The 18,522-nt window shown below is 36.6% G+C and overlaps 1 protein-coding gene across 2 annotated transcripts; it reads right to left on the reverse strand.

Annotated features, from left to right (window-relative positions):
* Positions 1-8,413: 8,413 nt before the first annotated feature.
* On the reverse strand, positions 8,414-16,850 carry LOC148066004 (pannexin-3-like). 2 transcript variants are annotated; one of them, XM_087807636.1, is made up of 5 exons: positions 16,663-16,850; positions 12,613-12,755; positions 12,332-12,546; positions 9,402-10,153; positions 8,414-8,472 (listed from the first exon to the last, which is right to left on the reverse strand). In XM_087807636.1, exons 1-5 carry the CDS (start codon positions 16,844-16,846, stop codon positions 8,414-8,416), a joined length of 1,353 nt encoding a protein of 450 aa, XP_087663762.1. In that variant the 5' UTR covers positions 16,847-16,850. The 2 variants fall into 2 exon arrangements, with proteins under 2 accessions (XP_087663762.1, XP_087663761.1); XM_087807635.1 differs by lacking the exon at positions 8,414-8,472 and having other exon boundaries at positions 9,310-10,153.
* Between the last annotated feature and the right edge of the window lie 1,672 nt (positions 16,851-18,522).

The following is an 18,522-nucleotide window of genomic DNA, read 5'->3' on the forward strand; positions in this document are numbered from 1 at the left end:
ATACTTGAGTATTGATTTTTTTCTTACACCACCAAAAATCTTTGCTTCACCCACAACTCCAAAGAACTAAAATGAACGCAACACATGTTGGATTATACAAAACTAATTTGCCTCCTGCACAAATAAAAGTCTTCATCACTTTAATGAAAGACCGGCTTTCATCGTTTCCTTCCATCATTCCACCGATGGAAAATTGTTTCTTCCTGTTATTTTTGAAGCGTGTGAAGTGAGATGTAACTCAAGTGTTGGCGTCATATTCTCAAACGACGTCTGACAGCCGCTGTTAAAATCTGTCTAACAATGGGCAGTGGCCCGCTGGGATGCAACCACTCGCAACAATACCACAAAAATACTTGAAAAATATCCAGAATTCTCCCATAAATTTATCCCATAAAAAGACATTTCTTATGTTTGTTACCAATATAGTCTCAGTGGAAATAACTCAGAACATTGACAAGAGGAATCCGACTTTTACAAACTTTTTTCAATATAATTAGCATTTAGTGTATTTATTTATCACATAAAAAAACACAGTGTGTACCATTTATAAAAATGTCTTATGCGTGTATATCAGTGTTATCAGAATGGTTGAATTTTGTATTTCTGAAATGTATTTTTTTTTTCAACCATTGATTTTTCTTTTCTCAACTATTAAATTTAATTATTCAAATATTGAACAGTTGAATTCGTTTTCATTGATTAATTTAATACAGAATTTTAAATATTTTCAAAATGAATCCATTTTTTGTTAAACCATTAATAAAGACATAAATTCAATTTTCTTAATTTTTTTTTTTTTTTTTCAAAAGCAAAAATATAAAACAAAACAATTAAATTAAAAATAATTTCAATTTTAATTGTGTTTTCTAATTCGATCTTTACTTTACTAAACTTGACCCCATGACTCCTGATGAAGTCATAACTGGTTTCATTTGTTTTGAAAACAAAATATTTCCAAACACCAATTTTAAAAGCTGCTGGAGTCGGACTGTATCCTCTCGTCCTCAGTCATCACAGTTTCTTTGGCTGCAGACCAAAATGAACAAACGCCGTGAAAATGTGTACGTAACCGTAACAACTGTCAAATCAATTTTTTTTTTTTGTTGTATAAAAACACAGTAAACTGGACTGGTCCTGCAACACAGACCATGTATATAAGAAGGTTCAGAGTAGACTGTACTTTCTGAGGAGGCTTCGATCATTTAACATCTGCAAGAAGCTCCTCTGCATGTTCTACCAGTCTGTGGTGGCCAGTGTCCTGTTCTATGCTGTGGTGTGTTGGGGTGGGAATGTGTCCAAGAGGAGTGTCAACAGGTTGGACAGGTTGATCAGGAGGGCTGGCTCTGTAGTTGGAATGAAGCTGGACTCACTGGTGACAGTTGCTGAGAGGAGATCATTGAACAAACTACTGTCCATCATGGATGATGACAGTCATCCTCTGAACACTGTCATCAGTGAGCAGAGAAGCAGAATGAGTGCACGAATGCTCCTACCTAGGTGCAAAACAAATAGACTCAGGGACTCATTCATTCCTCGGGCTATTAAATTGTACAATTCTGAGTTTGAGGGCAGGAGTGGAGTGAAAGTATCTGGATGTTCTGTTCTATGTTAGTCTTTGTATCCTTTGTCATTGTTGTTTTTCTTTGATCTATGTTCTATATCTTTATCTTTAGACTTAGATTGTGTCATCTTGTTCTTTGTCTTTATGTTCTTCTTCTCATTTTATTTTTATTTATTATTTTTTATTGTTTATGAAAAATTGCTGGCTATTGGAAAAAAACAATTTCAATAAAGTTTTACATTACCTTACCTTACCTTACCTTAAATATTCAATACAAATAAATTCAAACTTTCAACATACAAATGATTGAGTTCAATTATTATTCACACATTATTAACATTTAAAATATTGAATATATATATATAACATTATATATAATATTCTAATAGCACTAATATACTCCCATATGTTACCAGCTTCCTCTCGCTACAGAGTTTAATCCAAGTGTCCTCTTAAAGCTTGTTTAGTGTCAAAGTCACAAAGGGAAGTGCGAGGCTGACACTGCCCTCCTGATGGAGGGGCTTCAGTGACGCGAACATGGCCGCCACAAGTCGTTAGCAACGGTTTACAACGGTGATATTTCTGTGAGATGAGGAAAGACTCCGGTGTCAAGCCGCTCAGTTAAACAACATAATGGGTCTCCTCAGGTCATAAAATTAGACAGATTATCCCCTCGGAGGGAGGAGGGCTGACAGGAGAGTGGCTGAAGTCGGTCCAGGAAAAAGGGGGAACGTGGGAGCTCACGAGGATCTCCTCGTACTGAGTGGGGTCGACGCTCGTTCATCTTTCAGGACAAGTCTCTCTAATCAACTGCCGCCTCCAACACTCGCTTCATTCTCCGGGAAGAGCGTTTGCCTTCTGTGCAGAATCGTTTGCTTTTAAGGATTATCGGACGCAATCAAAGCCTGAGACGACACTTAAAGAAGTGTGAAGCGGTTTTTATTTAAATAATATGTCTGATTTCATTTTGAACAGTGGTGATCAGGGGTGTGTTTGGGGAAGAATCTGACGATAGGATACGGGGCAACATTACGATATATTGTGATACTGTAGTAACAAGTATATATTCGAAGTGTGACTGCTGACAGGTTTAATTTGTTTTGAAACCTTAATATTTCCAAACACCAACTTGAAAAGCCGCTGGAGTCCACTGTATCCTCTCGTCCTCAGTCATCACCGTTTCTTTAGCTGCAAAAAGACTAAACGACTGCTGCCATCTAGTGGCCTGATGATTAATTGCAAAACCAAAATAAGCAAACGCTGTGAAAATGTGTGTGTTATTGTAAATTTAAAATAATAATCTAAATTAGTTCATCTAATCTAATTTAGATTCGATTAGTTAATCTATATAAATTTGAAATAATAATAACAAATCAACAAAAGTATTGAAATATATAACATTTAAGATCTTTGATTTAAAAAATATTAAATTTGATTCGACAGTGATAAAATAGAGATTGAATTGCATAACAATGCTTTTGAATATCGTAAGAGTATCATGAAAAACGACTGTGATATTAAAGTGTATCGATATTTTTCTCATCCCTACAGCGTAGTACAACTCTAGCTATTCATTCGAGTGAAACCTTCAAAATAAAGCAATAAACCAAACCAGTACAGCTGAGGGGTTGGTGACGACAGTTGCGTTTGGTTGCATTTGTTTCCATAATGGCTTAAGTACAGAGAGTACAATCCAACAAGAGACTTTGCCTTTATATATATATTTTTTTTTTAAATAGATTGTTCTGACATGCATGGAGATAAATAAATATGTTCAATTTTACTAAACCATCTACTATGGACCCAATTATATCACACAATCTGGATAACCACAATCTCCCATAGTCCATGGACAAGATTTTTCCATATTCAGTTCAGCCCAGTGCAGCACAAGGGGGACTGGAATTCAATCGCTACACCAAATAATAAAACCAGGTTTCAAAATAAAATAAACTCTTTGTAATACAAATGTTTGGCGTGATGTCTTATAATCAATGGGTTTAACATCATGTGAGGTTTATGTTTTTAAGTTTTTTGGACCACAGGGCTCCATCTAGTGGTTGGAAGAAAACTTATCTACGACCATTCCTGGCGTTGACCGAGCAACCGATTCCTGGACCCTCGTGAATCAGCTTTTATGACTTTAAGAATGTGTTGCCGACTCCAAAGGGATAATTGAATTCAAGGTGCAAAGTCACTCGTTACACGGACCATTAGAGAACATGATACACAGCGGCGATGAAACCACAGAAGTCTGAAATGGCTCAGGGGCCACATTCATCTTCTGCACCTCTTCTTCTCAGGAGCCACTGTCTCTGCATCCGTTCTGTTGCCGTATATATTTAAGTGAACTTAATGGTCTTCAACATTAACTCGGATTGATTGACCTAAAGACTTCCTTGAAGAAGAAGAAGACCAATCGAAGAGAGTTCATTAGGAAACACTTTTCAATCATAAATCACGTTATTTGTGAAAGTCAAAAAAGCCAAAGAGCTGTTTTCTAATTTAAAAATAAAAAACTTTATGCAGAGAATAATCTAATCTTACACTCTGCAAGGACATCTCATTCATACCCTCTATCTCGATCTGTGTCTCCTGCTCTAGGATGCATTTCATTAATCCGAAATGTCAAGATTTGCATTCTCTTTTCTTGAGCTACAACACTGCTCTTTACCTCACACCGCGGGTCGACGTCGGCTTCGTCGACTCAACAGCGCCATCAAGTGGCTTCCAACACCAAGTTCCGTCAACTACTTGAAGTGGCCAATTTTTGGAGAATATAAAGGAACATTAAAATGTCTCAAAGACTCTTATTTGCGGGTTTTTTCTCGAAAAATGAACTGAATTGCACTGTATAGTAAGTCATGTCAAGAAGATTAAATATAAAATGTGTAATTTGTATATTTTAGTATATAAGTTACAGAGACTCAGATACTAGGTGAATCAGAAATCAGACATATCATGCATACTACCAAACACAAAAGTACTATATATATATATATATATATATATATATATATAAACATAGTTACTTTGTGATATTATTCAGAATATAATTGCATCTTTAAACCCTTAATATTTATGGAATTATACATGCATTTTATATGAAAATAATCTTTTTAATGAAATTTGATTTGACAGTCGTTAAATAGAGATTGAATTAAAAAACAATGCTTTTGAACAGTATCATGAAAAGAATACTGCGATATTTAACAAACTGCATCCACGGTATGGTAAGTCATGTCAAGTAGATGAAATATAAAATGTGTAATTTGTATATTTTCTTAAATTTACAGAGACTCCAGATACTAAATGAATCAGACATATAGTGTATACTACCAAACACACAAAATACTATACTACACACACACACATATATATATATATATATATATATATATATATAAACATAGTTACTTTAAAATATTATTTAGAATATAATTGCATCTTTAAACCCTTTATATTTATGGGATTATACATGCTTTTTATATAAAAATAAAAAAATATTTAAAGACACTTTTATACAATGCATTATAAAATATAAAGCAAAATGCTTGTTTACTGTTGTAAACATACAACTTTGTTTTGTTGATATTTTGTTTATGAGTTAATTATTTAAGTATTGTTGATTATTTATTTCATTTGTTGATTATTTATTTTTATTTATTTATTTATTTTATTTCCTTGAATGTCTTATTTAATGTCCTTTCAACTGTCTACTTCATGTTTTGCATCGTGGGTCTGAGAGGAGTACAATTTAATCTATGCTGTATGTCTTGATACATGTATATTTGACAATAAAAGAACTTGAACTAAAAGGAAAAAATGTTGAAAAATATATATATATATTATTAAAGAAAAAAACATTGGTATCAATAGTCAACTAAAAGGATTTTAAAGAGACTAAGTCATTTATAATAACATGTCAAACTATAGTGTTATAATTTCAATATATGAAAGTACACTAAGGAACTGCAGTATCGAGCAATATCTGGGTAAATAAACTACATTTTAAAAGAAGCAGTTCATTGTAATGCATGAGCTCTAAATGCAAACTCTTAAAAGGAATCATTTGTTAACTCAAAAGCTAAGCTGACGTTAATTTAGGAATATCGGTGTTAAATTACACCTCCAGCAACAAAAGCCTCTCTTTTTACTTTTTGAGTCTGTGACTGCATCAACATAATTGCATGATGCATTGTGGGTAATTAAGTGCTGCTGCAACACTAATGCTGGTGTACGTGAGCAGCACCTTTGTTGCTTTGTACAGTTCTCACACTCTGTAGTCATGATAACAATGTGGGTGGATTGAACTTGAACAACATTCTTAAATAGCATGTTTTGTGGTCTTTTTTTATTATAGTAAATTAAAGATAAGATTGAAAGAAGGCAGATATACTGGAGGTCATATGGAAAATGTTATGTGCAGTCATACCACTATAAAAAGAACTACAGGATAATAGATAATAACATGAAATAATAACAATAAAAAAGTTGAAATAAAATCACAAAGAACAACAAACCCACCACAATTTAAAGCAAATATGAAATATTGTTTTTACTTTTAATCCATTTAATTATTTTTAATATACTTTTCGCAAATTAAAAATGTAATATTTGGAGTGTTTCTTATATATATTTTTAAGATTTACCATGATGTTGACATATTATAATATGTCTTTGCATTTGAACATTTTTTTTCTAATTTTTATTTGTTCTGTTCTGTTGTGTGGTCATGTTTTAACATTGTTGAATTTATCTAAATAATCCATTTATTGTCGACTAGTTTTAAACCCAGTGAGAACAAACAAAATATTTGCTTCACAAAACACTTAATAAAATGAAAATAACTCGTTAAAAAAATACAATGTATTATTGTGAGGATCACAATAAAACGACCTCACTCTCGACAAATGATGGCTACCAGGCAACCAAAAGGGAAGTTTTAAACGTTATTTTTAAGCAAACAAATAAAGCATTTCTTACCTTTTTTTAATGTTTTGACCGGATTTTTCCAGAGTTCTCCAGAGTTCGAGCTCATGTTGCTGTTAGTTTACAGGTGTAGCGTCAGGAGCTGTTGACAGCCGTCGATTCTCGAGGTAATTTAAATTAAAACTTATTTAAAAATAGCTTATATCAAAACACCGGACTGTAAATAAACGTTATATTCTATAACTTTAATGCTTAGGTTACCTGGAATGTAACAAAAAACCGCCAGCATCCAAAAGTTTGATTTCCAGGTGTCGCAGAACGTTAATCACTCTCTGATTGGCTCATCGGTTCTACTTATGGATTATTGACTAATCGGAAGCCGGGAGGGGCGGGACATGCACTCCACCTTCAATTTCCCTTTTTAAATGAAAGAAGTGGGTGAATATACAATATACGCAATGATGACTAGGAAACACATATGAGTATCTCATAATTCTTATTCAAGTGCCAATTTAAAAACTGTTGTAAGGGCCAATAGAAAGAAGAAACAAAACCGAAAAATAAAAAGAGAAAGTATAAGCGAAAATAAGCTACACTTTTTAGTTTAATTTATATAATAAAAAATATTTGGATTAAAAAATAAATAACCAAAAAAAGGGTATTGTCTTATTTTCATATTTCTTAAATGTACTATAAAAAAAATTGGAGGGAAAAATAGAAAAGACAAATTAAAAGAAGTAAAGTATATAGTGTTGTTATATGTTGAAATTAATAATAATAATAATAATCAAATAATGATAATGAAAAAGTATATCAATATTTTTGCATTTTACATGATTTTGAGTTCTGAATAAATAAGTTTAAGGTCCAAATGTGGCCCACGGTGAACTTTTAACATAACTTTTTTTTATTAGAAGTATAAACTGACAAAAAGAAAATATTTTTTCAATAATCGCCTCACATTTTCTCAATAGGTCAGGAGGTGGCGCTAATGTTTGAAAACATGCTTACACAAGCTAGTATAGAACAAGCTAAAATGAACTAAGTAGTGAGAACGTCTACAGAATACAGATATTAAATCCAAAACACCTAAAAAATGAATTATCTGTGCTTTTTTTTCTTCAATATTTCCTGAACATTGGATTGAATTCCATTAAGATCTTTTGGAGTTATTTTGCTAACAGACAGAAACAATTAAGTTTTTTTGTATGTGTTAATGAAGCATTTCTATCATTTATTTAAGATGATATTGTTGATTATTTATCCTTTTTATTTAAATTTGTTCGTCTATCATGTTCTCATTTAAAAAAAAACATCAGATGGAGGTCAAAAGAACAGTGTGTCTTTGGATGATGGATTAAGTTTATAAATGAATCAGTAAAATACATTTAAAAAACAAATTTCATGATTTATGTTCAAAATTAAGTGTATCTGGTGTGTATCCTTCAGTGAGGAACGTATGTCCCGGTGAGTACGTTCAAATAAATATACAATTTCTGGCTTTTTATTGTCACAGTATTCATAAAACAACAACTTTGCTACTAAGAAAAAAGGGTTTAATTAAAAATAACATTAAAAAAAGTACAGATATTACAACATTTTACACATCTTTCTGACTCCATCTTGTTTGAATCCCCCACGAACAAAGCAACAACGTACCTGCTGCAGCATCGAAAACACAATTCTTAAGATAAACATCCAGACACTTTCCCCCGGACCCTCTGTTTACCTTATCTTTAAGCAAACCGAAATCCAAATCTGGAATACAAACAACTACAGAATTCTTAATCAGGACTCTTGACATTTTCCAGCCGGAACAAAGTTTCCCTGCAAGTCTCTCTCGGAAACCGACGGACCCCAGTACTTTTCAGACTATAGACCCCCCCCTTACTGTTCTCATCATCATCATCCAGGAGGCCCCTAGTAATGACTATAGGGTGCGGTCTCCTTCAACTCATGGTACCCCTGGTGGTTTGGCTCTGCGAAGAGACGGAGAGGTCGGTTAGGGGTTGTCTCTTTTATAGACTACACAGAAACAACAGTGAGCTACAATAATTGTTACGTGTATAATCCACGAAAACCGGACTAAAGTACCTCTAATAAGAGCTTTTTTGGATCTCAAAGTGAGCTTCAACTGCATCTATTTGAGTATGTTCCGGCTGGAATGGTCAGTACAGAGGCAGAAAACAGTGATCAGTAGTTCTTTTAAACCTTCTAGTCTTTAGTTTGGAGTCTTGTGCTGAACCAACAACTTGAGTTTTCCTGGGGGGCGTTAAAAAAACCCTCATTATCCTGAGTGACTTTGCAGTTAACGTTGAATCCATAACAATGTTTTATGGTCTGATCCAGCGGTGGCCAACCCGGTCCTCAAAGAGCCGCAGTGGCTTCAGGTTTTTGTTCCAACTGATCCAGCATGCCCAGTTTAACCAATGAGGTTTCAGCAGAAACAAGCAACACCAGACTGACCAGTCAACTGATTACAGTCCTAAGCAGGGCCGGGTCTAGGCAGGGGCAAGAGGGGGCCTGGCCCCCTCAAATAAATGTTGTGCCCCCTCAAACCAGGGCCGGGTCTAGGCAGGGGCAAGAGGAGGCCTGGCACAATGCCCCCTCAAGATTTGTGGCTGTCCCCTCATACATGCCTGTCTAGACCCGGCCCTGGTCCTAAGACACCTTATTGGTGAAAAGGTGTCTTCTTGATTGGTTGGAACAAAAACCTGCACCCACTGCGGCTCTCTGAGGACCGGGTTGGCCACCCCTGGTCTAATATGACTGAAGACCATTACGTTCTGGATGAAGAACCCGAGGGTTTCGAGGGCTCACTTAATGATTTTCTGCGCATCCCAGATAATGTAGGTGAGAATGGCCGCCAGGAGAATGCGTTTGAGTGTGTAGATAAGTGTGACCGTACCGAGGGTCATATTCTCCTCGACCACCGGCCGATGCTCGCCGCTGTTCACCACGCGTCCCTGCGCCGCCCCCAGGACGGTCATGATGTCCACCAGGTTCAGCTTCCCTTCCTCCTTGGCCTCCTCCACTTCCTCCGCCAGCTCCAGGGCGGCCTCCTCGCGCTCCTCCATCTCCTCCTGGGTCAGCATGGCGTTGATGCCTTGCCCCGGGGTGGCGGCGCCCACCTGCGGCGGAGCCAGGGAGCACAGCGCCCGGACCTTCCCGTAGGACTTGAGGTGGGCCACGTTGGCGCGAAGGAACAGCAGGAGAACGTTGAGGTCGTTGAGGGGGCATCCCAGCCGCCGGCTGTTGAGGAGATCCAGCGCCGGCAGGACCTCGTAGACGCAGATGAAGGTCGTGTCCCAGATGAAGAGGCGGATCAAGCTGAAGAGGACGATGGGCGCCAGGAGGACGTAGATGGCGCCGTTGGCCACGCTGATCACCTGGAAGACCAGCTGCCCGATCATCTTGCACTGCACCAGCTCGGGGACCCAGGTCTGGTCGCGGAGCATCCCCGTCCTCACGAAGCAGCTGAACTCATCCTGGAGGAAGGCGGACAGGTGGAAGTAGGCCAGGTAGAGGCAGGCGGCCGTCATGAAGGTGAGCAGCAGGAAGCCGCGCAGGAAGAGCATGCTGACCAGGAAGTAGGAGCTCTGCTTGCACTTCAGGTACCTCTCCAGCAGAGGGTACTCGAAGTAGCGCTTTCTTTTGGCTCTGCAAAAAAAAAATGACAAGGAGAAGGAAACGTGAAACCAGTGTTTACACAGCGTCTTATATTTAGATCTTGTTCGTCCGGGCAGCACTTTTCTCCGCTTTCAGAGCAGCTCACCACAGGTTGTGGTAAATCCTGTCTATCTTGTGCTGTTCCAGCAAACTGGTGTCATTTAGAGCGAGAGAGCTTATGTTGGAACTAAATCCCTGCTTAAATGTTCTGACCATCAGACTGCTGAATGCGATAGAACTTCCAGCAATGCACTTAAAATGTTATTTATTTGTTCTATTTATATATATATTGCACTATTTTTTACTTATCTATATTTATACTTGTATATACATTTATTATATTCAATATTTAAAAAAAATATATATTCTGTTTATATTATATTGCTCTATTTATAATTAATTAAAATTTATATTTATAAAATCACCCTTTGCTGTGTTTTTTTTAAACGGTTGCCAAGCAACAAAATTTCATTGCCAGTTACTCACTGCTGGGTTCTTCTGTGCAATGACAATAAAGAAAGTCTAATGTCTAAAGATGCCTACAATCTTCTGGATTTCAACAGAAGAGTTTTAACCAGTTTATACTTTCTTACTTATTAAATACTCCAGATTTAAATTCTATAATAATAAATATCATGAGATTAATTGTGATTATTAAATACAGTCAAAATCTTTAATATATTTCGCATCAATTATGTTTTTATCTCTCATATTTAATTAGTTTGCAACTTTATTTTTTGTAAAAAATATTGATCTTGCATTTAAAGTAATAGTTCACCCATAAATTTTGATGTCATTAATTTTCTACTCACCCTCATGTCGACTAAAGGTTGGGATTATTTTCAGAGTAATCTGTTCTTTTTAGAGTTATAAACAAAAATGTTTGTTCATTTTAATGTAGTGACTGGACACTTAAAAACATCCAAATACCTCCATACTGCTCGTCTGTAACGTCCATCTTGTATTGAAGCCTCGATGTGAGGAATTAGTTTGGAAAAAAACTCAAATAAATCTACATTTTAATATGTTCGTGGCAGTAGATTTAAGGCTATCAGTATAAATCTCGCGCACTGACACTTGCAATGTGTTTCAATGAGGCGACACTTTGAGCTGGAGCTGAGAGACTGATAACCTCTGCCACAAACAAACTTATTACGGTTTTCTTTAGGAATAATTCCTCATGTCAAGGCTTCACTACAGGATTGATGTTACAGACGAGCAGTTTGAAGGTATTTGGATGTTTTTAAGTGTTTTTATGGACGAAGATGAAGATAAAGACAACTGAGCTCTCGTCGCTACATTAAAATTAACAAACCTTTTTGTCTATAACTCTCAAAACGAACAAATTACTTGAAACGAAAATAATCCCAACACTTAGTTGACATGAGAGTAGAAAATAAGTAAAGTTTAAGTCATCAGGTTGAAAGAAGTGTTCAGTGACAGTTGATATGGATTGGTCTGATGAATAAATAATACTTGTTGTTTCATAGTGTAACATACATCACTTCATATAAAGCAGACTTTTTATTTAAACTTGATTTATATGTAAAAAAAACAGCAATATTCACCAGCGTTGGTGGAAACAAAGGTTGTATGATACACCTAATAAACCAGTATGTAAAGGACATTTTAAAGTAATGTTTATGTAGAGGATTAATCACTTATCTCACATGTTTAATTTCCAAATAATTAAAATCTATTTTTAATATGATCTTAAATTAATATTATTATTTTTCTATTTTTTTTTACTGCATAAACAAACCTACCATTCAAACTATAGACCATTATTTTCTCTGTGACTTCTCAAACTTACTTAATTTAAATTGATTTAAATTCTATTGGATGACATTAAAAAATAGATGATTCCAAGATCACGTTACTCAGTAATGCAGTATTAATTTTCCCTAATTGTTAGTGATATTCAAAGAAGTTGCATCTTTAAGGTCAAAAAAAGATTGTTTTTACAGATATTTAATCCCAATAAATCTCTGCTGCTTCATGACTCAATCCCTTTAAAACTTGACATTTAGAACAAAAACATTCATCAACAGTTTGGGACATAATGAGACCACACGCTGTTGGTGATTATTCCCATTAGATGTTCCCCAAAAAACAGTCTTATGACCCAATTCTATTTTGAAATAATAACAGTCGCCTGGATTTTCTCACCTCTGGAGCTCGGCTTGGAACGTCAGCGGGTTCTTGGTGGTCTGCCGCATGTCCAGGATGCTCTGAGCCATCCGGACCGAGCGGTTGTAGGACTTGTCCAGCTCCTCTATGATGAAGAGCAGGTCGGATCCCAGGGTCGGCATGACCAGCTGCCGCCAGATCAGAGCCGGCAGGTACATCAACACGGCCATGGCCAGGAGAGAGTAGGGGAACATCTGGGGGAAAAAAAGACGGTAAGAAAAAGGGGGAACGGTTCAGGATGACGAATCTTACAAACTTACTTTGTGTACCCAGAGCGAGCGTTCCTCGAAGTTCCCCTCGCTGTCGAACTCGTGATGCATGAGGGAGTCCCAGCAGTACGTGTCCACGTAGCTGGCCTGCTTGATGGTGAAGTTGCTGGGAGGGAAACAGCTGATCTGAGGCCCTGAAAGAAAGAAAAAAAAGTGGACTCTTTAAGACCTGAAGCTGGTTTGATGGTAGATTTGACCCTGAGTCTGTAACACTCGTACATACGTGAGAGTAAGATTCCCTTGAGCTATGTTTTCATCTGAGGCTCTGGATATGGGATGAAGGTAGGAATAGACAAGTCTCCACTTGGAGGGAAAATTTGGGAGAATATTTACCATCATATTTACTAGTGTTGTGTATTGGCAAGAATCTAGCAATACAATACGTATCACGATACGTGAATGTGTGACGATACGATATATTGCCATATATTGCGAAAACTGTAGTAAAAACGATATATTGTTTCTTTTAAAACTCTTTTTTTTTCTGGGTTTTACAACAAATAAATGAGCAAATACTTTTTCTAATTAAATGTGAAAGTGTTTGTAGAAAAGTGCTTCTCAAAACATTAACAAAAAATTTATATTTATATTATGAATAAACAATGAAGAGCATTAACAACCTGGAGCAACATGTCCAGTATCTTTCGGTTTTTAATTTAACTTTAAACGTTGTTTTAAATACAAAATGAGTCCAAACCCTTTGCTTAAAAAGCTGACGTTAAATATATATTTAACCTTTGAAATAACATTTTACTTTAATTCAAAGTTTTTTTTTTAATTTGTTTTGGCAAAAAAAAAAAATTATAATTTGATCTGATTGACTTAATTTAAAAGCAAGTTAAGAGAGCATTTAACGGTGTTATGATTAAATTAAACCTGAAGTTTTGTAAATTAAATTGAGCGCTGACGTCACACACACAAAACACAGTCGTTATTCAACCAGTGTCAAACACAAACTCTCTATTTGTTGGATCATGGCATATTCCAATGATGAAGTCATCATTAACGCTAACAAGAACGTTTGTTGTTGTTGACTTTCATTACGTCGACTGAAAGTTTCTCTCGTCGCTACAGAACAGCAAAGTTAACGGCTTCGTTTTGTTTTGTCTTTTTATCGTTTGTTCCATCTGCTCATATTCTTTGTTGTGATGCATCTTTAGATGTTTAAAAAAGTGGTGAAGTTGCTTAATTTCTCGTTCTCCCAACCTCTGTTCACATCTTTACTGCAGCAAAACTGCTTTTTCACCGGCGTGTAACATCAGCGCAAATTTAAAAAATATGGATACAGTACTATTGAATATCGATTCAGTATTATGAATAAAAATATCGATTTATATCAATATTTTCTTACACCCCAAATATCTACCACATTTGATCAATGTTCTTCATATTTGCACTTTGTCGTCCCTTGAACTTTGTTCTTTTTATTGCACTTTGTTCTTGTTTTTATAAATCTATGCTGTGAACTGGAAACCCAAATTCCAGAAGGAGATCTCCAGAGGGATGAATAAAGTCTATCTATCTAAAAATTATACTTTGATAGAGAAAACAAAAAACAAATCAAAACTGGAGGAAAATAACTTGAACTTGAAAATCACACTAACCTAATAGCAACCAATATTTGAGAAACTGAGGGCTTCACCCCGTCCCTTATAATTACCTCGACAAACTAGATTCTATCCGACAACATGTCCATGACTCTGTCGAGGTCTCCTCCCTCAGACACAAAGATTGTAGGGTGTGTCCAAAAGACGTACAAGAGAAAACATACGGCCTCTATTTATACTTCTGCCCACGGGTCTGTAAGTATTTAACCACTGCTACTAATTTAACACCTGCTTCTTTTCAAATCCACCCATCGTACGTCTAAAACGGATGTTTATGTATCAGCCACAACTGTGCTGGTTTACATTGACATCTCTGTGCCTGGAAATCATCATGATTCTTTCATAAAGTATATATAATGATAGTTCCCTAAAAATGGTGTACAAGTGTCTCTATTTATAAAAGTGCTAGTATTTTTGATGTTTCTATTGTAGTACATTGGATGTAAAGAACCATTTTCCACTAAATTACTTTTTTTTTTTTTTAAACAACTGTTCTAATGAAACATCACATCATTTTTTAACTGATGGCGCCACCTACTGACCTCTAAACAACATGACACTGTTTCATGAAGCTTCACCAGCACATCCCTACTTAAGTAACACTCAAGTAACAAACTGTAAAAATTATTATTTATAAAATGTATTTATATATATATTTTTTTATGAAAAAGCTTATTTCAATTTATTTTTTATGAAATTATGTTTATTTATATAAACATTTGTTACATAAATGATTAAATACAAAACGTTTGTAGTTTTTTGTTTTCTTAACCCTTGTTGTCATTGGATCAAGGTGACCCAAAGGCTCGAAAACAAATGTGTTTGATGTATCCCTTGTGTTGTCTCAAGATCAAGGTGAACGACAAACACATTTGTTTCCAGGCCTTTGGGTCACTTCGACCCTGAGATAACACAAGGGATAAAACACACATTTGTTTCCGGGCCTTCGAGTCACCTAAACCCCAAGATATCACAAGGGATAAAACAAACACATTTGTTTTCGGGTCACCCTGACCCCAAGACAACTCAAGGGTGAAGGAGCCTTAGAATAAAATGAACGGAAGATTATATAACCAATAATATAATCAGAAACAGCTTATTTTATAAGGTCATTTTAATAATTTTTTTTAATAAATATATAAAGTTTTCCGATCAAGTACCTTTTATTCTTCCTTGTCTTTCTTTCGGCTTGATGGCTCCTAATAAAAGTCTCAGGATATATAACGTGGCCCCCAAGGGAATCTAAATACCCACCTTTTATCTAAATAATGCTACTTACTGGAGAACTCATGGCTTCTTTTTAACACATGTTTAATGTCCTTTTTTTCTCATAAACACAAAAGCCCCCCTGCTGGGAAGAGCAGTATTGCTCAGCAGCAGAGCGACACAAGCTCAAACGATGGCGATAAAAAAACGTACTATTATGAAATACACTGTAGGGATTCAACGTTGCACACCTCGCGACAAATTGAGGATATTTTTTACTGTCACTCAGGACTTCCGAACTATCGTGTTGCTCTTGTTTTACATGGTGAGGTTTCTTTATGGCGGAGCTGTGGGACTCTGCTAGCGCTGCTAGTGCTGCTAACGCTGCTAACGCTGTTAACGATGCTAACGCTGCTAACGATGCTAGCGCTGCGACCTTTGGTTTGTTTTGTTTCTCGCGCTGTGCCAACGAGACCTGGTCCATCAAAAACCAATGGGAACATGCAGACGCCTGGCAGAGCATTAGCACCACCTCTTCAACTCTCTTCAACTTCTGGAAGCCATTTGGTGAAGTTGACGGTTCTATTTGTTACCACGGGTATGCTAGCTCCCACTCCTCAATTACCGCTGGCATGACTTCCCGGTGTCTGGTTCGACGAGAACTACCGGCTGAGGGTTCAGGTGTCAGCGAACCGAGGACTGCCACGCAATCAAGCAGGGCAAGGCGAGGAAAGTGAAGTGGCAACCACGGCGTACCCGCATACACCCACCAACTCTTGGCCTTTCGCCGGTTAATCAACGCTCGTTTCGACTAGAAAAAAGTAAGAGAGTAATAATTACTCCTGGAGCGACAAAGGGCCGTTGATGTCAATTAGCTTCCGGGGCAACAGACTGATTGCGGCTCCGGCTCGGAGAGGAGGTTCGGGATCAGGGATCAGTCGCTCATCAGCTGACTCCGGGAAGTGATACGCCACATAAATCCTACCTCTATTTCAGATCAAAACAACGTATAGTGTCCTCCTATGCACGGGTTTAATTGTTGCTTATTAAAGGTCTTTCTAAAACTGGGGTATCTCATGTAGCCTCGTAGCCACGCCTTCCCCCCACTTAGCTTTCCTAACCACACACGGCTCTCAAACTTCCCAGTTGATGAACGGCCTCGAGGGCGGAGGGAACAGACGTGGAATAAAACATGAAATTTCAAGGAGAAGTGAAAAGCTGGTCTCACCTAGAGAAACCTCCCGGGTGAAGGCCATGCAGACCAGCAGCAGGGGGAGCCCCACCGAGACGTACTTGATGACCCTGTCCAGGGGCAGCTCCAGCTCCAGGTGGCTGATCCGGTTCAGCGCCAGGCCGTCCTGCAGCAGGGCGTCTGTCAGCATGGCCTTGGCCGCCGCCTTGGCGATCGACATCTCTGACACCTGGTTGGTAAAAGTCGAGAATCCCGTTTGTTTAACCCCTGGTTTTATCTCTGGGTCATTGTGACCCGAAAACAAATGTGTTTGTGGTATGCCTTGTGTTGTCTCTGGGGCATGGTGAACGACCTCCCTGTCTACTGTACATACATATGCTGTGGTAGAGGTTGTTAACCTTGACCTAGAGACAAGAAAAGGGATACCACAAACCCATTTGTTTACAGGCCTTCGGGTCACATTGACCCTGAGATAACACAAGGGTTTACATGTTAAATATACAATATAATACTTCAACAAATTCAATTAAAAACATCAGATTTTTAGCTGTCTTTTGCAATTAAACACAAATACAGTCGTTTGTAAAAAATAAATAAAATGAGTACAGATAAGAAACATTAGGAAACGATTTGTTTTTCATTTGTAAAAATGGCGTAATTTATAAATTATAACGTAAAATATTTACTGAAAAATTTGTGTAAAAATCTTTAAAAAGTTATATATATTTTATATTGACCTTTTCTAATATTTTTTTTATAATATAGAATTTTCCCTCATTGTATAACAAATATACGTTTTCTTTAGTTGGGTAAATTTCAATTATCTATTGCATAAGTTCTGTCCGAAATACAAAATCATGCTGAACAAAAATATAATTTGTGAAATCTTTGGTTTTGAATCCACAACATTTAGGTAAATAATACAATTATCATGACATGTTTAAATGTATTCTATTATTAACTTTATCTGTTGTTTCAGGGTCAAGTTTATCCAAAGGCCCCAAAATAAATGTGTTTGTGGTATCCTGTGTGTTGTTTCAGGGTCAAGTTTATCCAAAGACCCAAAAATAAATGTGTTTTTGGTATCCCTTGTGTTGTCTCAGGGTCAAGTTGACCCACAGGCCTAAAAACAAATGTGTTTGAGGTATCCCTTGTGTTGTCTCAGGGTCGAGTTGACCCGAAGACCTAATAACAAATGTTTTTGTGGTATCCCTTGTGTTGTCTCAGGGTCAAGTTGACCCCAAAGGCCTAAAAACAAATGTGTTTGAGATATTCCTTGTGTTGTCTCAGGGTCAAGTTGACCCAGAAGGCCCCAAAACAAATGTGTTTGAGGTATCCCTTTTGTTGTCTCAGGGTCAAGTTGACACAGAAGGCCCAAAAACAAATGTGTTTGTCATATCCCCTGTGTTGTCTCAGGGTCAAGTTGACACAGAAGACTCCAAAACAAATGTGTTTGCGGTATCCCTTGTGTTAAATTAAAATAAATCAGAATATCATTACAAATCAATACATCAGAGAAACTTGATTCAGTTCTGATGAGAATAAATACATTTAAACCTCTTTTTAACACTTAAATCACTTATAAATGGATTAATTTCAGAGTCAGGAAGAAATATAACTTTGAACAGAATTGTTGACTCAATATAACTTTGGGTCAAAATTATGTAAAACGATTGAAATCACTCAGTTATACGTTTGTATTTGAAATTGTAATACATTGTCCTTTGTCTCATTTAATTTATCATTAGTTTTTTAAACAATTCCTTTTTAACCAAAGCATTGACGGGACGACGTGGCCAAATGTCAAACCAAGACGATCATAATGTTAAAAATGTTTAGCTCCTAAAACACCACTAGATAAACAACTGTATTGAGACGAAATAAAGTGAAATATAA

This window comes from Callionymus lyra, chromosome 14, assembly GCF_982586985.1.
Source record: "Callionymus lyra chromosome 14, fCalLyr1.hap1.1, whole genome shotgun sequence".
NCBI classification, from domain to species: domain Eukaryota; kingdom Metazoa; phylum Chordata; class Actinopteri; order Syngnathiformes; family Callionymidae; genus Callionymus; species Callionymus lyra.